General features: G+C 37.3%; 2 protein-coding genes across 2 annotated transcripts in view; one reads left to right on the forward strand and one right to left on the reverse strand.

Moving 5' to 3' along the window:
- LOC142339478 (uncharacterized) overlaps positions 1–17,322 on the forward strand; it is a 604,341-nt gene that overhangs the window by 215,990 nt on the left and 371,029 nt on the right. The gene's annotated exons all lie outside the window — the stretch shown is intronic.
- Positions 1–17,322, reverse strand: part of LOC142339473 (uncharacterized) — a 72,947-nt gene that overhangs the window by 41,133 nt on the left and 14,492 nt on the right. The window contains exons 4-6 of the mRNA XM_075389516.1: positions 3,792–3,898; positions 2,459–3,514; positions 1,954–2,160 (exon numbers count right to left, since the gene is read on the reverse strand). Of these exons, the coding sequence (XP_075245631.1) occupies positions 1,954–2,160; positions 2,459–3,514; positions 3,792–3,898 (1,370 nt within the window). The remainder of the gene's footprint in view (positions 1–1,953; positions 2,161–2,458; positions 3,515–3,791; positions 3,899–17,322) is intronic.

Below are 17,322 nucleotides of genomic sequence, written 5' to 3' on the forward strand. Positions count from 1 at the left end.
CCAATTTTCAAACCCTGGAGGACGTTTCTTGGCTCTTGAGGCTGAAAGAACCAAAAAAACAATTTCAAAAAATTGAAAAAGCAAGTTTTATAAAAAAAATTGCTAAAATTTAAGACATTCAAAAGTTGAGAAACTATTCCATGCCTAAAAAAAGAAGCTAGTAACTTATAATGAAACCCTAACGGAGGTTGTCTGACCCTTGAGGCTCAAAAAAATCATAATAATGACCAGAAATGTCAAAAAATTGAAAAATGGCAAAAATTGTCAGATAAATGTCACAAATCGTGACGTTAAGATCTTGCACGACATTCAGATGACATTTCTCGGCTCTTGAAGCTGAAAAACCTTAAAAAAACAACAAAAAATTTTCAAAAACTTGAAAAAAAGCAAGTTTCATAAAAAATACTATAACTTGTGATATTAAAAGGTTGAAAGTTAATCCATAAACAACAAAAATTCTCCATTAACTTATAATCAAACCTTAACGGAGCTTTTATTGCCCTTGAGGCTCAAAAAATCAGATTAAAGACTATAATTGTATTAAAAAAATTTAAAAAAAAAACCGGCAAAAATTGTCAAAAAACGCTAAAATTCGTTAGGTTAAAATCTTACAAGACATTCTACTACATCTAGAAATTATACAGTAACCAATTTTCAAACCCTAGAGGACGTTTCGTGGCTCCTGAGGCTGAAAAACCTAAAGAAAAATTTTCAAAAACTTGAAGAAAGTTTTATCAAAAAACTGTTAAAATTTCTGACATTAAAAAGTTTAAAAACTATTCCATGGCCAATAAAAATTTGTCAGTATCTTATTATCAAACCCCTTAGGAGTTTTTCTGGCCCCTGGTTCGGGAAAGACTTGAATAAGAAAAAATAAACGACAAAAAATTGAAAAAAATGCACGTTTTGTCAAGAAAATGCTAAAATTCGTGATGATTTAAGTTGAAACCATTCCATTAGCACTAGAAACTATGCAGTAACCTACTATTATAACCTCGAGGAGGTTTTTTGACACCTAGGGCTAATAAAAAATCAAAAAATATCAAAAAAAATTTCAAAAAGCTTGAAAAAAATTGTGAAGAATATTATAAATTTGCGTGTTTTTAGCGAGCGGTTGTTTGTCAGTAGCTAGAAACGGGGGGATGAGTGCACCGAGGGCTGATGGGGGGTGGGGTGGGGCAACAGTTGGGTGGCGGTAACAGTGCGCGGGGGGATGGGGGCAATAGTGGGGGTCTTTAACCTCTAAGAACCGCCCTTCAACAATAAGTATAAGTCTCCAAAACAGTTTGAGCTGAAAGGCTCTAAGAGCACTTAATGCCCGCTGGGCGTTACCTGTTTATCCCTTTTGTGAGGACGAAAAGTCAAAGGCGTCAGACGATAGATCGGTCAAGCGAAAAATTGCATAAAAAAGACCGACAGGACTAATACAATTGCTACGAACTTCGCTTGAGAGCAATTAATAAACACTTAAATTAATTCACACCAAAATTTCTTTTTATCTTCTACCAATATGTTTTATACTTCTTCTTCCAGAAGCAATTATGCAATTATAGGGCAGTTTAATTTTTTTTGTATCATGAGTTACATGGCAGTTCATAGAGGATTGAGATTGACAGTAAAATCTATTTTTTCCGAAAGAAAATTTGACTTTTTGATGCAACGTCGCACGAGTCTCCTTGTTTTGTATATACATATAGCTGCGTTCTTTTTCAATGACACATCAGCAACTGTTCACGTGTAACTTCAGTTGTGCTTTCTTGCAAACCGGAGAAAACATTTGTCTCAAAACCAGCCGCTCAGAATTATGTTGTAGAATTTAGCAAACCTGTATATGCAAACTCAGAGCGTATTTTATCTGGTGCGTTAGCAAAAAACATCAATTCTTTCTCTTATAAAATTAATAGTCTGTAGTAGATTTTCATAAATTAGCGGGGAATGGATGTCAAAACCTACCAGTATAGTGCCCTGTTCTCGCTGCAGTTTGATAGCGATCTCTTCATACTCAGCTTTTCTGGCCTCTATGTTGCGTTGTAGCATCTCGTACTCTCTGTTGTATAATTCCTGCTCCTCTCTCGTTCTCATGCGCAGGGTCTCGTGCACACTGATTATTGACTTGGCTTTCTCCACAAACTCGACGGGCGACTTGGCATCAATTCCCAGCTGAAATATATATCCCCTTAAAATAGGCAGTAGCTCGACTGCGACGGCATAATACTGCTGTTCTGGTAAGAGTGTTTACTTTTCATCAAAAAATATCTCCATCTATTTTTCTGCACCTAACTTCAAATAGAATCTTGATTGGTATCGTACTTAGCTTCAACTAAGCCAAGCTCAAATAGTTAACAACAAACAAGTCGCCTATCATTTTGAGCAAAAAAATTTGTGGCACTTTGGTATTTCAAAATCATGCACATCAAGATTACACTTTACATTGCATCTTCTATTTGCGTGCACTTGCCTCTTTCAGTCGGCAGTGAAGCAACTGGACGAAGTCCTTTTCCAATTCGCGGATGTCTTCTTTCATCTCCTCGATTTTACCTCTCAACATCTGTCCTCTTTCGCGCTCCTCTTGAATCTTCTGCTGTAACATGGCAGCGTACTGTGGACTCTGCAATTGTTGCACAAACTCGACATATTTGTTCCTCATGTTTGCCATGAACTCATCAAGTCCAGGTACATACGGCTCTTCCGTATGAGCAGCTTCTTCAGATTTCTGAGGCCGACTCGCAGCTCCACTGCTATGAGCAGGAGTCGGCAGAGACTCTAAATCCTCCACCCGTACCTTTAGTTCTTTGTAGGTAGTCGACCTGGGATTACTCTGATCTCTGCGAGGACTGTATGATTCGCTACTTGCAGCAAAGTCGGAGAGCTCTCCTTTAGTAGACATTAAAGCCTGCGAGTGAAGTAGTTCCAAACCAGTTTCGGTAGCGGTAGGTCCACCACCGCCTCGAGGTGACATCTTGCGATGCTTTGCAGCAGAAGGTGACGTTCCGCTTTTGGATCCCGTTTCCGAAGATGGCGAAACAGCGTTTGCCGATTTTCTCGTCGGTTTCCGACGTCCGTGCGCTCCGCCACGGGTGGACGTGGTCACGGGCGATACTGCTGACGTTGAGGGTTGCTTTGACGCGGCTTCAGCATATTGTGCCAGAACCTTCTTGTCGTTCCCAGAGGACGTCGAAGAGGAGCTATCATTGGCAGTATTTCTAACCGAGTTTAAAATACTCTTCCTCGAACTTCGTCGCGGATATTTTCGCGATATTTTAGCACTCTGAGATGCCGTGGACGCCTTCTTCGATGTAGCTGCAGTGGTAGTAGTCTGACTTGTAGTGTTAGCCGAAGTGGACTGTTCAGTTGTTTCGACTATGTCAGCGGCTGTGATAGAGATGGGAGGCGATTCGACGTCACTTCGACCACCTGTATTGCTCTCACAACTGTCAGTTTTCTCTGACCCTGTATCTTCAGATCCACTGCGAGAGGAGGACTTCATCTTTTGTTGTTCGAAGAAAGACTCAAGCTAAAACAAACCAATGCAGCACGGACCAAGTCAGTCCTCGTAACGTACATTTTATAAAGAAAATGGAACAAAATTCGCAAAAATTAGAACGCGCAGATGCAAAACTTTGAAATATTCATCAGCCAATTTCTCTAATAGTTTTCTTTTCTTCAATTAGTATTATTGGCTTATGTATGAGGGGGCGTTTCAAGTTCAACTGCGCAGGACTCTTATGCTCAGAACCCATTAATGTTCATCATTGAGATTAATTACTTATTTCATAGATGAAGATGCTTACCAGAGTGGTATCTATGACGTGTAAGTAGTAAGACACTGGGTTTTCAGTCCACGACACAGATCCCTTCAGAGTCGCCAATTCAGACACACGCATGATAGACGCTATGTCTGAAATCAAACAAAACTCATTAAGTCCCAGTTTGTTAAGTTTAGTCAAAATTTGATATCATGTACTTATATACAAGGCTATTCTCTACATAATACACTCATACATCTCCGGCAACCAATTTTTTCAAAGTAACAGTTTTCATTAAACATGTCCTCATAAATAGCTCTGCAAAACAGCTTAAGAAAGAATCAAAATGAGTCTGGTGAAACATTAATGAAATGGAAACAGGCAGATGACGTTGAAACACTTATCTGAAATAGCCAACTCAGCATGAATACAGGTAACTTCAGAAAGAGTCGACGTTACAACAAGCGATTAAGTTACTAATCCAATATTAAGTGACAAAAAAGAGTTGCCGATTAAATTTGGCCAAGTATTTGATAAATTATATTTTATTTACTAGAAAACAAAATCGAAAGCGATCAAATGATCATTATTCTGTTAACTATCGCGGGCCACGGCCATGCATCAGTGGCTCATGGGAATTTATATGCAATTATCACAAACGAAGACGAGATCATTTTAACATAGCAAACACTCTTTTTGAATCGAGTCAGGTTTCGGGGGCATTTTTGACATCGGCTTTTTGGCTCAACTATGTAAAAATAACAAATTAACTGTGCATCGGGTAAGCGCCAGCAAAAGCAGAAGTTAGGACTACATTTAGACTGAAACAAATATTAGCACTACAGTGGTTGGTCGCCTTCACTCGTCCTTCATTCGAAAACCAACTAATCGTTAAGATAACCGACTACCTTTGGACAAATTGCTTTCAAACGACAGTCAAGTTGGCCCTCTTTATACATTAATTACAAAAAAAACTTTCAAAACACTACTAGAACAATCCTTAAACAATTAATATTGTACATTCAAACTAATTAACAAAAAAATTAGATAAAATGCCAAAAATGCTTGAAAAAGTGGCATTTCACAAATAGTTTTATTTTGTTTAATGCCTGGTACACGCTCAAGACGCCTCAAAACCAGATGACACCACTCAACATTGAAGCAAAGCAACACGAGAGAACTGGCTTTCATGTGAGTGCTGCCACAAATGGACAGTGGTTGAAAGGGTTACACTAAAGATGAGTTCAGATTGTTTGAAAAAGCAAGAAACATTGTGGTTATCTGAGACACATGTTTACTATCAGCCAAGGGGAACACATCCAGCAATGCAAAATCCCGTCAGCTGATGGAGAATGTTTCCCAGCTCAATCGTACAGTTCAGTCTGTAAAAGAGGCAGTTATCGAGCCTGGATCAATTCTGCCCGAAACAGAAGCCCCGCCTACAAATTTTGAAGATAATTATTCGTCTACTACTAAAAGCTCAAATGATTATGCGCTCGAATAGGTTTAGTGGAATACCTGAACTCAAAAAGCCCAACATTAACAGAAATGACATTTTTGCGAATGATGCGAGACTATTACTAGATGCCGTTAGTAATCACGGAATAAGGGCGGACAAAATAGCTAGGTTTTAAAGACTTGGAAAGTTGCAAACCCGATCAAATACGTTCCAGGCAAATTTTAGCGAAGTTTCGCAGTCGATATGTGACACACAAAGTTTTAGCTCGTGCATCGATGCTTAGACTGTACGAACCTAATTTTAATGGCGGCTACTACCACGTTTTTATTTTAAATCCCTAAAAAGAGGAACAAGCAAAGAAGCAGCAGCTACTTAAAAAGCTACAAGAACATAGAATCAGAAAAAAATCCGTCAAAATTGCAAAAAATAAACGGTATTCAGTATCGAAACAAGACACCTGTACAAATTGTCGAATAACAAAAAATTCAAGCGAAACGAGTATTCTTTGATACAAAATACGTAGTTTGTTCAAATTAGGATGACAAATAATTGCCAATTGAACCATTCATGTTTTGACTTTATTTGAAGCAGATCTCTTTTTACCAAACTATCGGTGTTTTTACTGTACAGAAAAACTTCGACAAATTCTTGAGCTCACGGTGGAACAATGATTTGTGTAAAACGTACTTTCGATTGTGAGAAAATTATTCTCGAATTGGAAAACAAATGGATCAGCCACTTTATGACTAACGTCCCTGGAAAAGAGAAAATTTTCTCATTTTCACTATCTTCGGCCGTCCAAAAGCAAATAAGCGCATAGCCAGAGCCAAGTAATTCAATTGCTTTTCAACATGATTAAAGCTAAAAAAAATAGCCGATGAAAGCATAATTTACGGAGATTTTAATTTTCCAACCATCAACTGGTCAAGCTTGCATCAAGGCATCCGATCGAAAATGCGTTGTAAAACATACTCAAAAAAAATTTGCGGTAGACTGTAAATTATTAAACTGCAGCAAAAAGAGTTTGAGACTTGATCCTGATCAGCAAGAATGTGCAGTTTATTAACCTCGAAAAACTGACACAAATTTCAGAATTTTCCCTTCTTTCAAATTACTTTCGCTTAGTTCTGAAGTTCAATTACGAAAACTTGTGCTTAACGAGTCGGAACGCATTTGCGCAAAATACTTTCAGATTTTGCAAAGGCGATTATAATCAGCGCTCTCAAAAAATATTAACTATCAAGTTCAGTAGCTATTGCTGGTCAAATACACAATGTTCTCGAGTTAGCGTAAAAGTTGCTGGAAGATGTCCTAGAAGTTTGTATTGCCAAAACAACAATTCGTAGAACCTTATTGTCCCCATGGGTGTCTCAAGAAACCTCGCAATTGGTGAACTCTTTGAAACAGTGAGAAATAAGTACCCGGAGTCCAGCTCCGAGTTCAATTACTGGCTTAAAAATATCGCAGCAAGCAGAGACAAAGCTGAATACAAAAAAAAGCTTGCGGATGGACGAAGCTTTTTAAGTACTTCAAAGCTTTATGTAAAACACAATTGCCTCATAATATGCATTCACTACATATCCTAACTTTGGCTAAATTAGTTGCAGGTTGCTATGATACCAGTTTACTCAAAATTCCTTTATAAACAGAGTCCTCCTGCCGCAATTTGGCGACTGTCTGACGTTCTCCGCGTCAATATGCGTGATACAATTGGATCAAAAAAATTGCTCCGCACTTTTTACGACAAACTCAGCAATTACGATGAGAGGAACAATTGTAACTGGAAACTGTCATGCGATTTCACGACAAACTGTAGAAGCGAAATTACAAGTTACAACTCGCAAATAAAAGGGGTCAAGAACCCTTGTGCAGTATCACAGAAGCCCAACTAGGGGGAGTCGAGAATGGGAGTAGGATATGAGGCGAACACTCGATTTGGCCAAGGTTATTTTATAGCCATTAGGCGAAAACTTTCAACTGAAATTCTTGAAATTAGGCAAATACCAATAAAACAATTAGAGGTACTGCAATATCCACTTAAAATAATAAAAATAATTAGGGGATTAGAAAAATTGAACTCGCAGAAAAATAGAGTTTAGGGCACTCAGTGGATTTACAGGGTAGCATTTTATGGACTTCATTCTTCTCAGTTTTTGAGAACGACTTAACAAAATCATGCACCAGCCTTCTCTACCAATTGCCGATGATGCAAAGTTTTTGAGTCTTGGCCTATAAAGATAGAAAATTCAAGATGACTTCGATAATCTGTTTTTCTGGACTTCTGAAAAATCTATGCCTTTCATCTTGGAGAAATGCTCTCACATCAAAATTGTTTAAACAGATGAAAATTTTGCTTTGAAGACAACAAATTAATCAGCGGCTACACAAAACGACCTAGATCATTCTTTTCAAGACCTAAAAATGAATTTGCATATCGATAAGGCTTGCGCCAAGGCTATTAACGTGTTTTTTATTATCAAAAATCGTGTCTGATCTAAAATCAAAACGCGACGTGAGCTCTACAACAATCGCTGTGTTAAGACACAATTTGAATACGTGCAAAAAAGTAGTTAAAGGGATAGTCACTTTGAACTGACACAAAGATGCCCCTTTGACTCTGCCAATTCTACCACAGCATATGCACAAACAAATTAAAAACCTAAATTTGGCTAAAATAGTTAAGGTTTTTACGATACCAGTTTACTCAAAATTCTTTTAAAAACAGAGTCCTCCTGCCACAATTTGTCGATTGTCTGATGTTCTCGCCGTCAATATGAGCGATACAATTGGATCAAAGAAAAGATTGCTCCGCACTTTTTACGACAAATTCAGCAATTACGATGAGAGGAACAATTGTAACTGGAAACTGTCATGCGATTTCACGACAAACTGCAGAAACGAACTTACAATCTAGAACTCGCAAATAAAAGGGGTCGAGAACCCCTGTGCAGTATCACAGAAGCCCAACTAGGGGGTGACGAGAAGGGAATTAGTATATGAAGCAAACACTCGATTTGGCCACAGTAATTTTTTAGCCATTAGGCGAAAACTTTCAACTGAAATTTTTGAAATTAGGCAAATACCAATTAAAACAATTAGAGGTACTGCAATATCCACTTAAAATAATATAAAAAATTAGGTGATTAAAACAATTGAACTCGCAGAAAAATAGAGTTCAGGGCATTCAGTGGAGTTACAGGGTAGCATTTTAGGGACTTCATTCCTCTCAGTTTTTGTGAACGACTTAACAAAATTATGCACCAGCCTTCTCCGCCAATTGCCGATGATGCAAAGTTTTTGAGTCTTGGCCTATAAAGATCGAAAATTCAAGATGACTTTGATAATCTGTTTTTCTGGACTTCTGAAAAATCTATGCCTTTCATCTTGGAGAAATGCTCTCAGATCAAAATTTTTTAAACAGATGGAAATTTTGGTTTGAAGACAACACAAATTAATCAGCGGCTACACAAAACGACCTAGATCATTCTTTTCAAGACCTAAAAATGAATTTTTATATCGATAAGGCTTGTGCCAAGGCTATTAAAGTGTTTTTTATTATCAAAAATCGTGTCTGACATAAAACCAAAAAGCGACGTGAGCTCTACAACAATCGCTGTGTTAAGACAGAATTTGAATACGTACAAAAAAGTAGTTAAAGGGATAGTCTACTTTGAACTGACACAAAGATGCCCTTTTGACTCTGCCAATTCTACCACAGCATATGCACAAACAAATTAAAAACCTAAATTTGGCTAAAATAGTTAAGGTTGTTACGATACCAGTTTACTCAAAATTCTTTTATAAACAGAGTCCTCCTGCCACAATTTGCCGATTGTCTGATGTTCTCGCCGTCAATATGAGTGATACAATTGGATCAAAGAAAAGATTGCTCCGCACTTTTTACGACAAATTCAGCAATTACGATGAGAGGAACAATTGTAACTGGAAACTGTCATGCGATTTCACGACAAACTGCAGAAACGAACTTACAATTTAGAACTCGCAAATAAAAGGGGTCGAGAACCCTTGTGCAGTATCACAGAAGCCCAACTAGGGGGAGACGAGAAGGGAATTAGTATATGAAGCGAACACTCGATTTGGCCAAAGTAATTTTTTAGCCATTAGGCGAAAACTTTCAACTGAAATTGTGGAAGTTAGGCAAATACCAAATAGAACACTGCAAAATCCGCTTAAAATAATATAAAAAATTAGGTGATTAAAACAATTGAACTCGCAGAAAAATAGAGTTTAGGGCATTCATTGGAGTTACAGGGTAGCATTTTAGGGACTTCATTCCTCTCAGTTTTTGTGAACGACTTAACAAAATTATGCACCAGCCTTCTCCGCCAATTGCCGATGATGCAAAGTTTTTGAGTCTTGGCCTATAAAGATTGAAAATTCAAGATGACTTTGACAATCTATTTTTCTGGACTTCTGAAAAATCTATGCCTTTCATCTTGGAGAAATGCTCTCACATCAAAAATTTTTAAACAGATGGAAATTTTGGTTTGAAGACAACACAAATTAATCAGCGGCTACACAAAACGACATAGATCATTCTTTTCAAGACCTAAAAATGAATTTTTATATCGATAAGGCTTGTGCCAAGGCTATTAACGTGTTTTTTATTATCAAAAATCGTGTCTGACATAAAACCAAAAAGCGACGTGAGCTCTACAACAATCGCTGTGTTAAGACAGAATTTGAATACGTACAAAAAAGTAGTTAAAGGGATAGTCTACTTTGAACTGATACAAAGATGCCCTTTTCACTCTACCAATTCTACCACAGCATATGCAGAAACAGCTTAAAAACTTAAATTTGGCTAAAATAGTTAAGGTTTTTACGATACAAGTTTACTCAAAATTCTTCTATAAACAGAGTCCTCCTGCCGCAATTTGTCGATTGTCTGATGTTTTCGGCGTCAATATGCGTGATACAATTGGATCAAAGAAAGGATTGCTCCGCACTTTTTACGACAAATTCAGCTATTACGATGAGAGGAACAATTATAACTGGAAACTGTCATGCGATTTCACGACAAACTGTAGAAGCGAACTTACAATTTAGAACTCGCAAGTAAAAGGGGTCGAGAACCCTTGTGCAGTATCACAGAAGCCCAACTAGGGGGAGTCGAGAATGGGATTAGGATATGAGGCGGACACTCGATTTGGCCAAAGTAATTTTTTAGCCATTAGGCGAAAACTTTCAACTGAAACTGTGGAAATTAGGCAAATACCAAATAAAACACTTAGAGGTACTGCAAAATCCGCTTCAAATAAAAAAAAACAATTAGGTGATTGAAACCATTGAACTCGCAGAAAAATAGAGTTTAGGGCATTCAGTGGAGTTACAGGGTAGCATTTTAGGGACTTCATTCCTCTGTTTTTGTGAACGACTTAACAAAATTATGCACCAGCCTTCTCTGCCAATTGCCGATGATGCAAAGTTTTTGAGTCTTGGCCTATAAAGATCGAAAATTTAAGTTGACTTTGATAATCTGTTTTTCTGGACTTCTGGAAAAATCTATGCCTTTCATCTTGGAGAAATGCTCTCACATCAAAATTTTTTAAACAGATAGAAATTTCGGTTTGAAGACAACACAAATTAATCAGCGGCTACACAAAACGACATAGATCATTCTTTTCAAGACCTAAAAATGAATTTTTATATCGATAAGGCTTGTGCCAAGGCTATTAACGTGTTTTTTATTATCAAAAATCGTGTCTGACATAAAACCAAAAAGCGACGTGAGCTCTACAACAATCGCTGTGTTAAGACAGAATTTGAATACGTACAAAAAAGTAGTTAAAGGGATAGTCTACTTTGAACTGATACAAAGATGCCCTTTTCACTCTACCAATTCTACCACAGCATATGCAGAAACAGCTTAAAAACTTAAATTTGGCTAAAATAGTTAAGGTTTTTACGATACAAGTTTACTCAAAATTCTTCTATAAACAGAGTCCTCCTGCCGCAATTTGTCGATTGTCTGATGTTTTCGGCGTCAATATGCGTGATACAATTGGATCAAAGAAAGGATTGCTCCGCACTTTTTACGACAAATTCAGCTATTACGATGAGAGGAACAATTGTAACTGGAAACTGTCATGCGATTTCACGACAAACTGTAGAAGCGAACTTACAATTTAGAACTCGCAAGTAAAAGGGGTCGAGAACCCTTGTGCAGTATCACAGAAGCCCAACTAGGGGGAGTCGAGAATGGGATTAGGATATGAGGCGGACACTCGATTTGGCCAAAGTAATTTTTTAGCCATTAGGCGAAAACTTTCAACTGAAACTGTGGAAATTAGGCAAATACCAAATAAAACACTTAGAGGTACTGCAAAATCCGCTTCAAATAAAAAAAAACAATTAGGTGAGTGAAACCATTGAACTCGCAGAAAAATAGAGTTTAGGGCATTCAGTGGAGTTACAGGGTAGCATTTTAGGGACTTCATTCCTCTGTTTTTGTGAACGACTTAACAAAATTATGCACCAGCCTTCTCTGCCAATTGCCGATGATGCAAAGTTTTTGAGTCTTGGCCTATAAAGATCGAAAATTTAAGTTGACTTTGATAATCTGTTTTTCTGGACTTCTGGAAAAATCTATGCCTTTCATCTTGGAGAAATGCTCTCACATCAAAATTTTTTAAACAGATAGAAATTTCGGTTTGAAGACAACACAAATTAATCAGCGGCTACACAAAACGACCTAGATCATTCTTTTCAAGACCTAAAAATGAATTTTCATATCGATAAGGCTTGTGCCAAGAATATTAACGCTTTTTTATTATCAATAATCGTGTCTGATATAAAACCAAAACGCGACGTGAGCTCTACAACAATTGCTGTGTTAAGACAAAATTTGGTTACGTACAAAAAAGTAGTTAAAGGGATAGTCTACTTTGAACTGACACAAAGATGCCCTTTTGACTCTGCCAATTTTACCACAGCATATGCACAAACAAATTAAAAACCAAAATTTGGCTAAAATAGTTAAGGTTGTTACGATACCAGTTTACTCAAAATTCTTTTATAAACAGAGTCCTCCTGCCACAATTTGTCGATTGTCTGATGTTCTCGCCGTCAATATGAGTGATACAATTGGATCAAAGAAATGATTGCTCCCACTTTTTACAAATTCAGCAATTACGATGAGAGGAACAATTGTAACTGGAAACTGTCATGCGATTTCACGACAAACTGTAGAAGCGAACTAACAATTTAGAACTCGCAAATAAAAGGGGTCGAGAACCCTTGTGCAGTATCACAGAAGCCCAACTAGGGGAAGACGAGAAGGGAATTAGTCTATGAGGCGAACACTCGATTTGGCCAAAGTAATTTTTTAGCCATTAGGCGAAAACTTCCAACTGAAATTGTGGAAATTAGGCAAATACCAAATAAAACACTTAGAGGTACTGCAATATCCGCTTCAAATAATAAAAAACAATTAGGTGATTGAAACAATTGAACTCGCAGAGAAATAGAGTTTAGGGCACTCAGTGGAGTTACAGGGTAGCATTTTAGGGACTTCATTCTTCTCAGTTTTTGTGAACGACTTAACAAAATCATGCACCAGCCTTCTCTGCCAATTGCCGATGATGCAAAGTTCTTGAGTCTTGGCCTATAAAGATCGAAAATTCAAGATGACTTTGATAATCTGTTTTTCTGGACTTCTGAAAAATCTACGCCTTTCATCTTGGAGAAATGCTCTCACATCAAAATTTCGGAACAGATGGAAATTTCGGTTTGAAGACGACACAAATTAATCAGCGGCTACACACAACGACCTAGATCATTCTTTTCAAGACCTAAAAAAATTAATTTGCATATCGATAAGGCTTGTGCCAAAAATATTGACGCTTTTTTATTATCAAAAATCGTGTCTGACATAAAACCAAAAAGCGACGTGAGCTCTACAACAATCGCTGTGTTAAGACAGAATTTGAATACGTACAAAAAAGTAGTTAAAGGGATAGTCTACTTTGAACTGACACAAAGATGCCCTTTTGACTCTGCCAATTCTACCACAGCATATGCACAAACAGCTTAAAAACCTAAATTTGGCTAAAATAGTTAAGGTTGTTACGATACAAGTTTACTCAAAATTCTTTTATAAACAGAGTCCTCCTGCCGCAATTTGTCGATTGTCTGATGTTTTCGGCGTCAATATGCGTGATACAATTGGATCAAAGAAAAGATTGCTAAGCACTTTTTACGACAAATTCAGCAATTACGATGAGAGGAACAATTGTAACTGGAAACTGTCATGCAATTTCACGACAAACTGTAGAAGCAAACTTACAATTTAGAACTCGCAAATAAAAGGGGTCGAGAACCCTTGTCCAGTATCACAAAGCCCAACTAGGCGGAGAGGAGAAGGGGATTAGGATATGAGGCGAACACTCGATTTGGCCAAAGTAATTTTTTAGCCATTAGACGAAAACTTTCAACTGAAATTGTGGAAATTAGGCAAATACCAAATAAAACACTTAGAGGTACTGCAAAATCCGCTTAAAATAATAAAAAAAATTAGGTGATTAGAACAATTGAACTCGCAGAAAAATAGAGTTTAGGGCACTCAGTGGAATTACAGGGTAGCATTTTAGGGACTTCATTCTTCTCAGTTTTTGTGAACGACTTAACAAAATCATGCACCAGCCTTCTCTGCCAATTGCCGGAGATGCAAAGTTTTTGAGTCTTGGCCTATAAAGATCGAAAATTCAAGATGACTTTGATAATCTGTTTTGCTGGACTTCTGAAAAATCTATGCCTTTCAACTTGGAGAAATGCTCTTACATCAAAATTGTTTAAACAGATGGAAATTTCGGTTTGAAAACACAAATTAACCAGGGGCTACACAAAGAGACCTAGATCATTCTTTTCAAGACCTAAAAATGAATTTGCAAATCGATAAGGCTTGTGCCAAGGCTATTAACGTGTTTTTTATTATCAAAAATCGTGTCTGATCTAAAACCAAAACGCGACGTGAGCTCTACAACAATCGCTATGTTAAGACACAATTTGAAAACGTACAAAAAAATAGTTAAAGGGATAGTCTACGTTGAACTGACACAAAGATGCCCTTTTGTCTCTGCCAATTCTACCACCGCATATGTACATACAAATAAACAACATCCTAACTTTTGCTAAATTAGTTAAGGTTGTTACGATACCAATTTACTCAAAATTCCTTTATAAACAGAGTCCTCCTGCCGCAATTCGTCAATTGTTTGATGTTCTCGGCGTCATAATGGGTGATACAAGTGGATAGAAGAAAAGATTGCTCCTCACTTATTAGGACAAAATCAGCAATTACGATGAGAGGAATAAATGTTACTGGAAACTGTCGTTCGATTTCACGACAAACACCTGTAGAAGCGAACTTACAATTTAAAACTTGCAAAGAGACGGGGTCGGAAAACCCTTGTGCAGTATCACAGAAGCCCTACTTATACTATCATTTCTAAAGGGTAGTGGGATATTAGGCGAAAACTCGACTAGGCTACGGAAGTTTTTTAGCCATTAGGCGAAAACCTTCAACTGAAATTGTGGAAGTTAGGCAAATACCAATTCAAACTTTTAAAGGAGGTACTCTAATATCCACTTGACATGACAAAAAAAATTAGGTGATTATAACAATTGAACTCGCAGAAAAATAGTGAACGACTTAACAAAATCATGCACCAGCCTTCTCTGCCAATTGCCGGAGATGCAAAGTTTTTGAGTCTTGGCCTATAAAGATCGAAAATTCAAGATGACTTTGATAATCTGTTTTGCTGGACTTCTGAAAAATCTATGCCTTTCAACTTGGAGAAATGCTCTTACATCAAAATTGTTTAAACAGATGGAAATTTCGGTTTGAAGACAACACAAATTAACCAGGGGCTACACAAAGAGACCTAGATCATTCTTTTTAAGACCTAAAAATGAATTTGCATATCGATAAGGCTTGTGCCAAGACTATTAACGTCTTTTTTATTATCAAAAATCGTGTCTGATATAAAACCAAAACGCGACGTGAGCTCTACAACAATTGCTGTGTTAAGACAAAATTTGGTTACGTACAAAAAAGTAGTCAAAGGGATAGTCTACTTTGAACTGACACAAAGATGCCCTTTTGACTCTGCCAATTCTACCACAGCATATGCACAAACAAATTAAAAACCTAAATTTGGCTAAAATAGTTAAGGTTGTTACGATACCAGTTTACTCAAAATTCTTTTATAAACAGAGTCCTCCTGCCACAATTTGTCGATTGTCTGATGTTCTCGCCGTCAATATGAGTGATACAATTGGATCAAAGAAAAGATTGCTCCGCACTTTTTACGACAAATTCAGCAATTACGATGCGAGGAACAATTGTAACTGGAAACTGTCATGCGATTTCACGACAAACTGTAGAAGCGAACTTACAATTTAGAACTCGCAAATAAAAGGGGTCGAGAACCCTTGTGCAGTATCACAGAAGCAGAACTAGGGGGAGACGAGAAGGGAATTAGTATTTGAGGCGAACACTCGATTTGGCCAAAGTAATTTTTTAGCCATCAGGCGAAAACTTTCAACTGAAATTGTGGAAATTAGGCAAATACCAAATAAAACACTTAGAGGTACTGCAAAATCCGCTTCAAATAATAAAAAAACAATTAGGTGATTGAAACAATTGAACTCGCAGAGAAATAGAGTTTAGGGCACTCAGTGGAGTTACAGGGTAGCATTTTAGGGACTTCATTCTTCTCAGTTTTTGTGAAAGACTTAACAAAATCATGCACCAGCCTTCTCTGCCAATTGCCGATGATGCAAAGTTCTTGAGTCTTGGCCTATAAAGATCGAAAATTCAAGATGACTTTGATAATCTGTTTTTCTGGACTTCTGAAAAATCTACGCCTTTCATCTTGGAGAAATGCTCTCACATCAAAATTTCGGAACAGATGGAAATTTCGGTTTGAAGACGACACAAATTAATCAGCGGCTACACAAAACGACCTAGATCATTCTTTTCAAGACCTAAAAAAAATTAATTTGCATCTCGATAAGGCTTGTGCCAAAAATATTAACGCTTTTTTATTATCAAAAATCGTGTCTGACATAAAACCAAAACGCGACGTGAGCTCTACAACAATCGCTGTGTTAAGACAGAATTTGAATACGTACAAAAAAGTAGTTAAAGGGATAGTCTACTTTGAACTGACACAAAGATGCCCTTTTGACTCCGCCAATTCTACCACAGCATATGCACAAACAACTTAAAAACCTAAATTTGGCTAAAGTAGTTAAGGTTGTTACGATACAAGTTTACTCAAAATTCTTTTATAAACAGAGTCCTCCTGCCGCAATTTGTCGATTGTCTGATGTTTTCGGCGTCAATATGCGTGATACAATTGGATCAAAGAAAAGATTGCTCCGCACTTTTTACGACAAATTCAGCAATTACGATGAGAGGAAGAATTGTAACTGGAAACTGTCATACAATTTCACGACAATCTGTAGAAGCGAAATTACAATTTAGAACTCGCAAATAAAAGGGGTCGAGAACCCTTGTGCAGTATCACAGAAGCCCAACTAGGGGGAGACGAGAAGGGAATTAGTATATGAGGCGAACACTCGATTTGGCCAAAGTAATTTTTTAGCCATTAGGCGAAAACTTTCAACTGAAATTGTGGAAATTAGGCAAATACCAAATAAAACACTTAGAGGTACTGCAAAATCCGCTTCAAATAAAAAAAAGCAATTAGGTGATTGAAACAATTGAACTCGCAGAGAAATAGAGTTTAGGGCACTCAGTGGAGTTACAGGGTAGCATTTTAGGGACTTCATTCTTCTCAGTTTTTGTGAACGACTTAACAAAATCATGCACCAGCCTTCTCTGCCAATTGCCGATGATGCAAAGTTCTTGAGTCTTGGCCTATAAAGATAGAAAATTCAAGATGACTTTGATAATCTGTTTTTCTGGACTTCTGAAAAATCTACGCCTTTCATCTTGGAGAAATGCTCTCACATCAAAATTTCGGAACAGATGGAAATTTCGGTTTGAAGACGACACAAATTAATCAGCGGCTACACAAAACGACCTAGATCATTCTTTTCAAGACCTAAAAAAAATAATTTGCATAT

Source organism: Convolutriloba macropyga, chromosome 5 (genome assembly GCF_964194025.1).
Source record: "Convolutriloba macropyga chromosome 5, txConMacr16.3, whole genome shotgun sequence".
Classification (NCBI taxonomy): Eukaryota; Metazoa; Xenacoelomorpha; order Acoela; family Convolutidae; genus Convolutriloba; species Convolutriloba macropyga.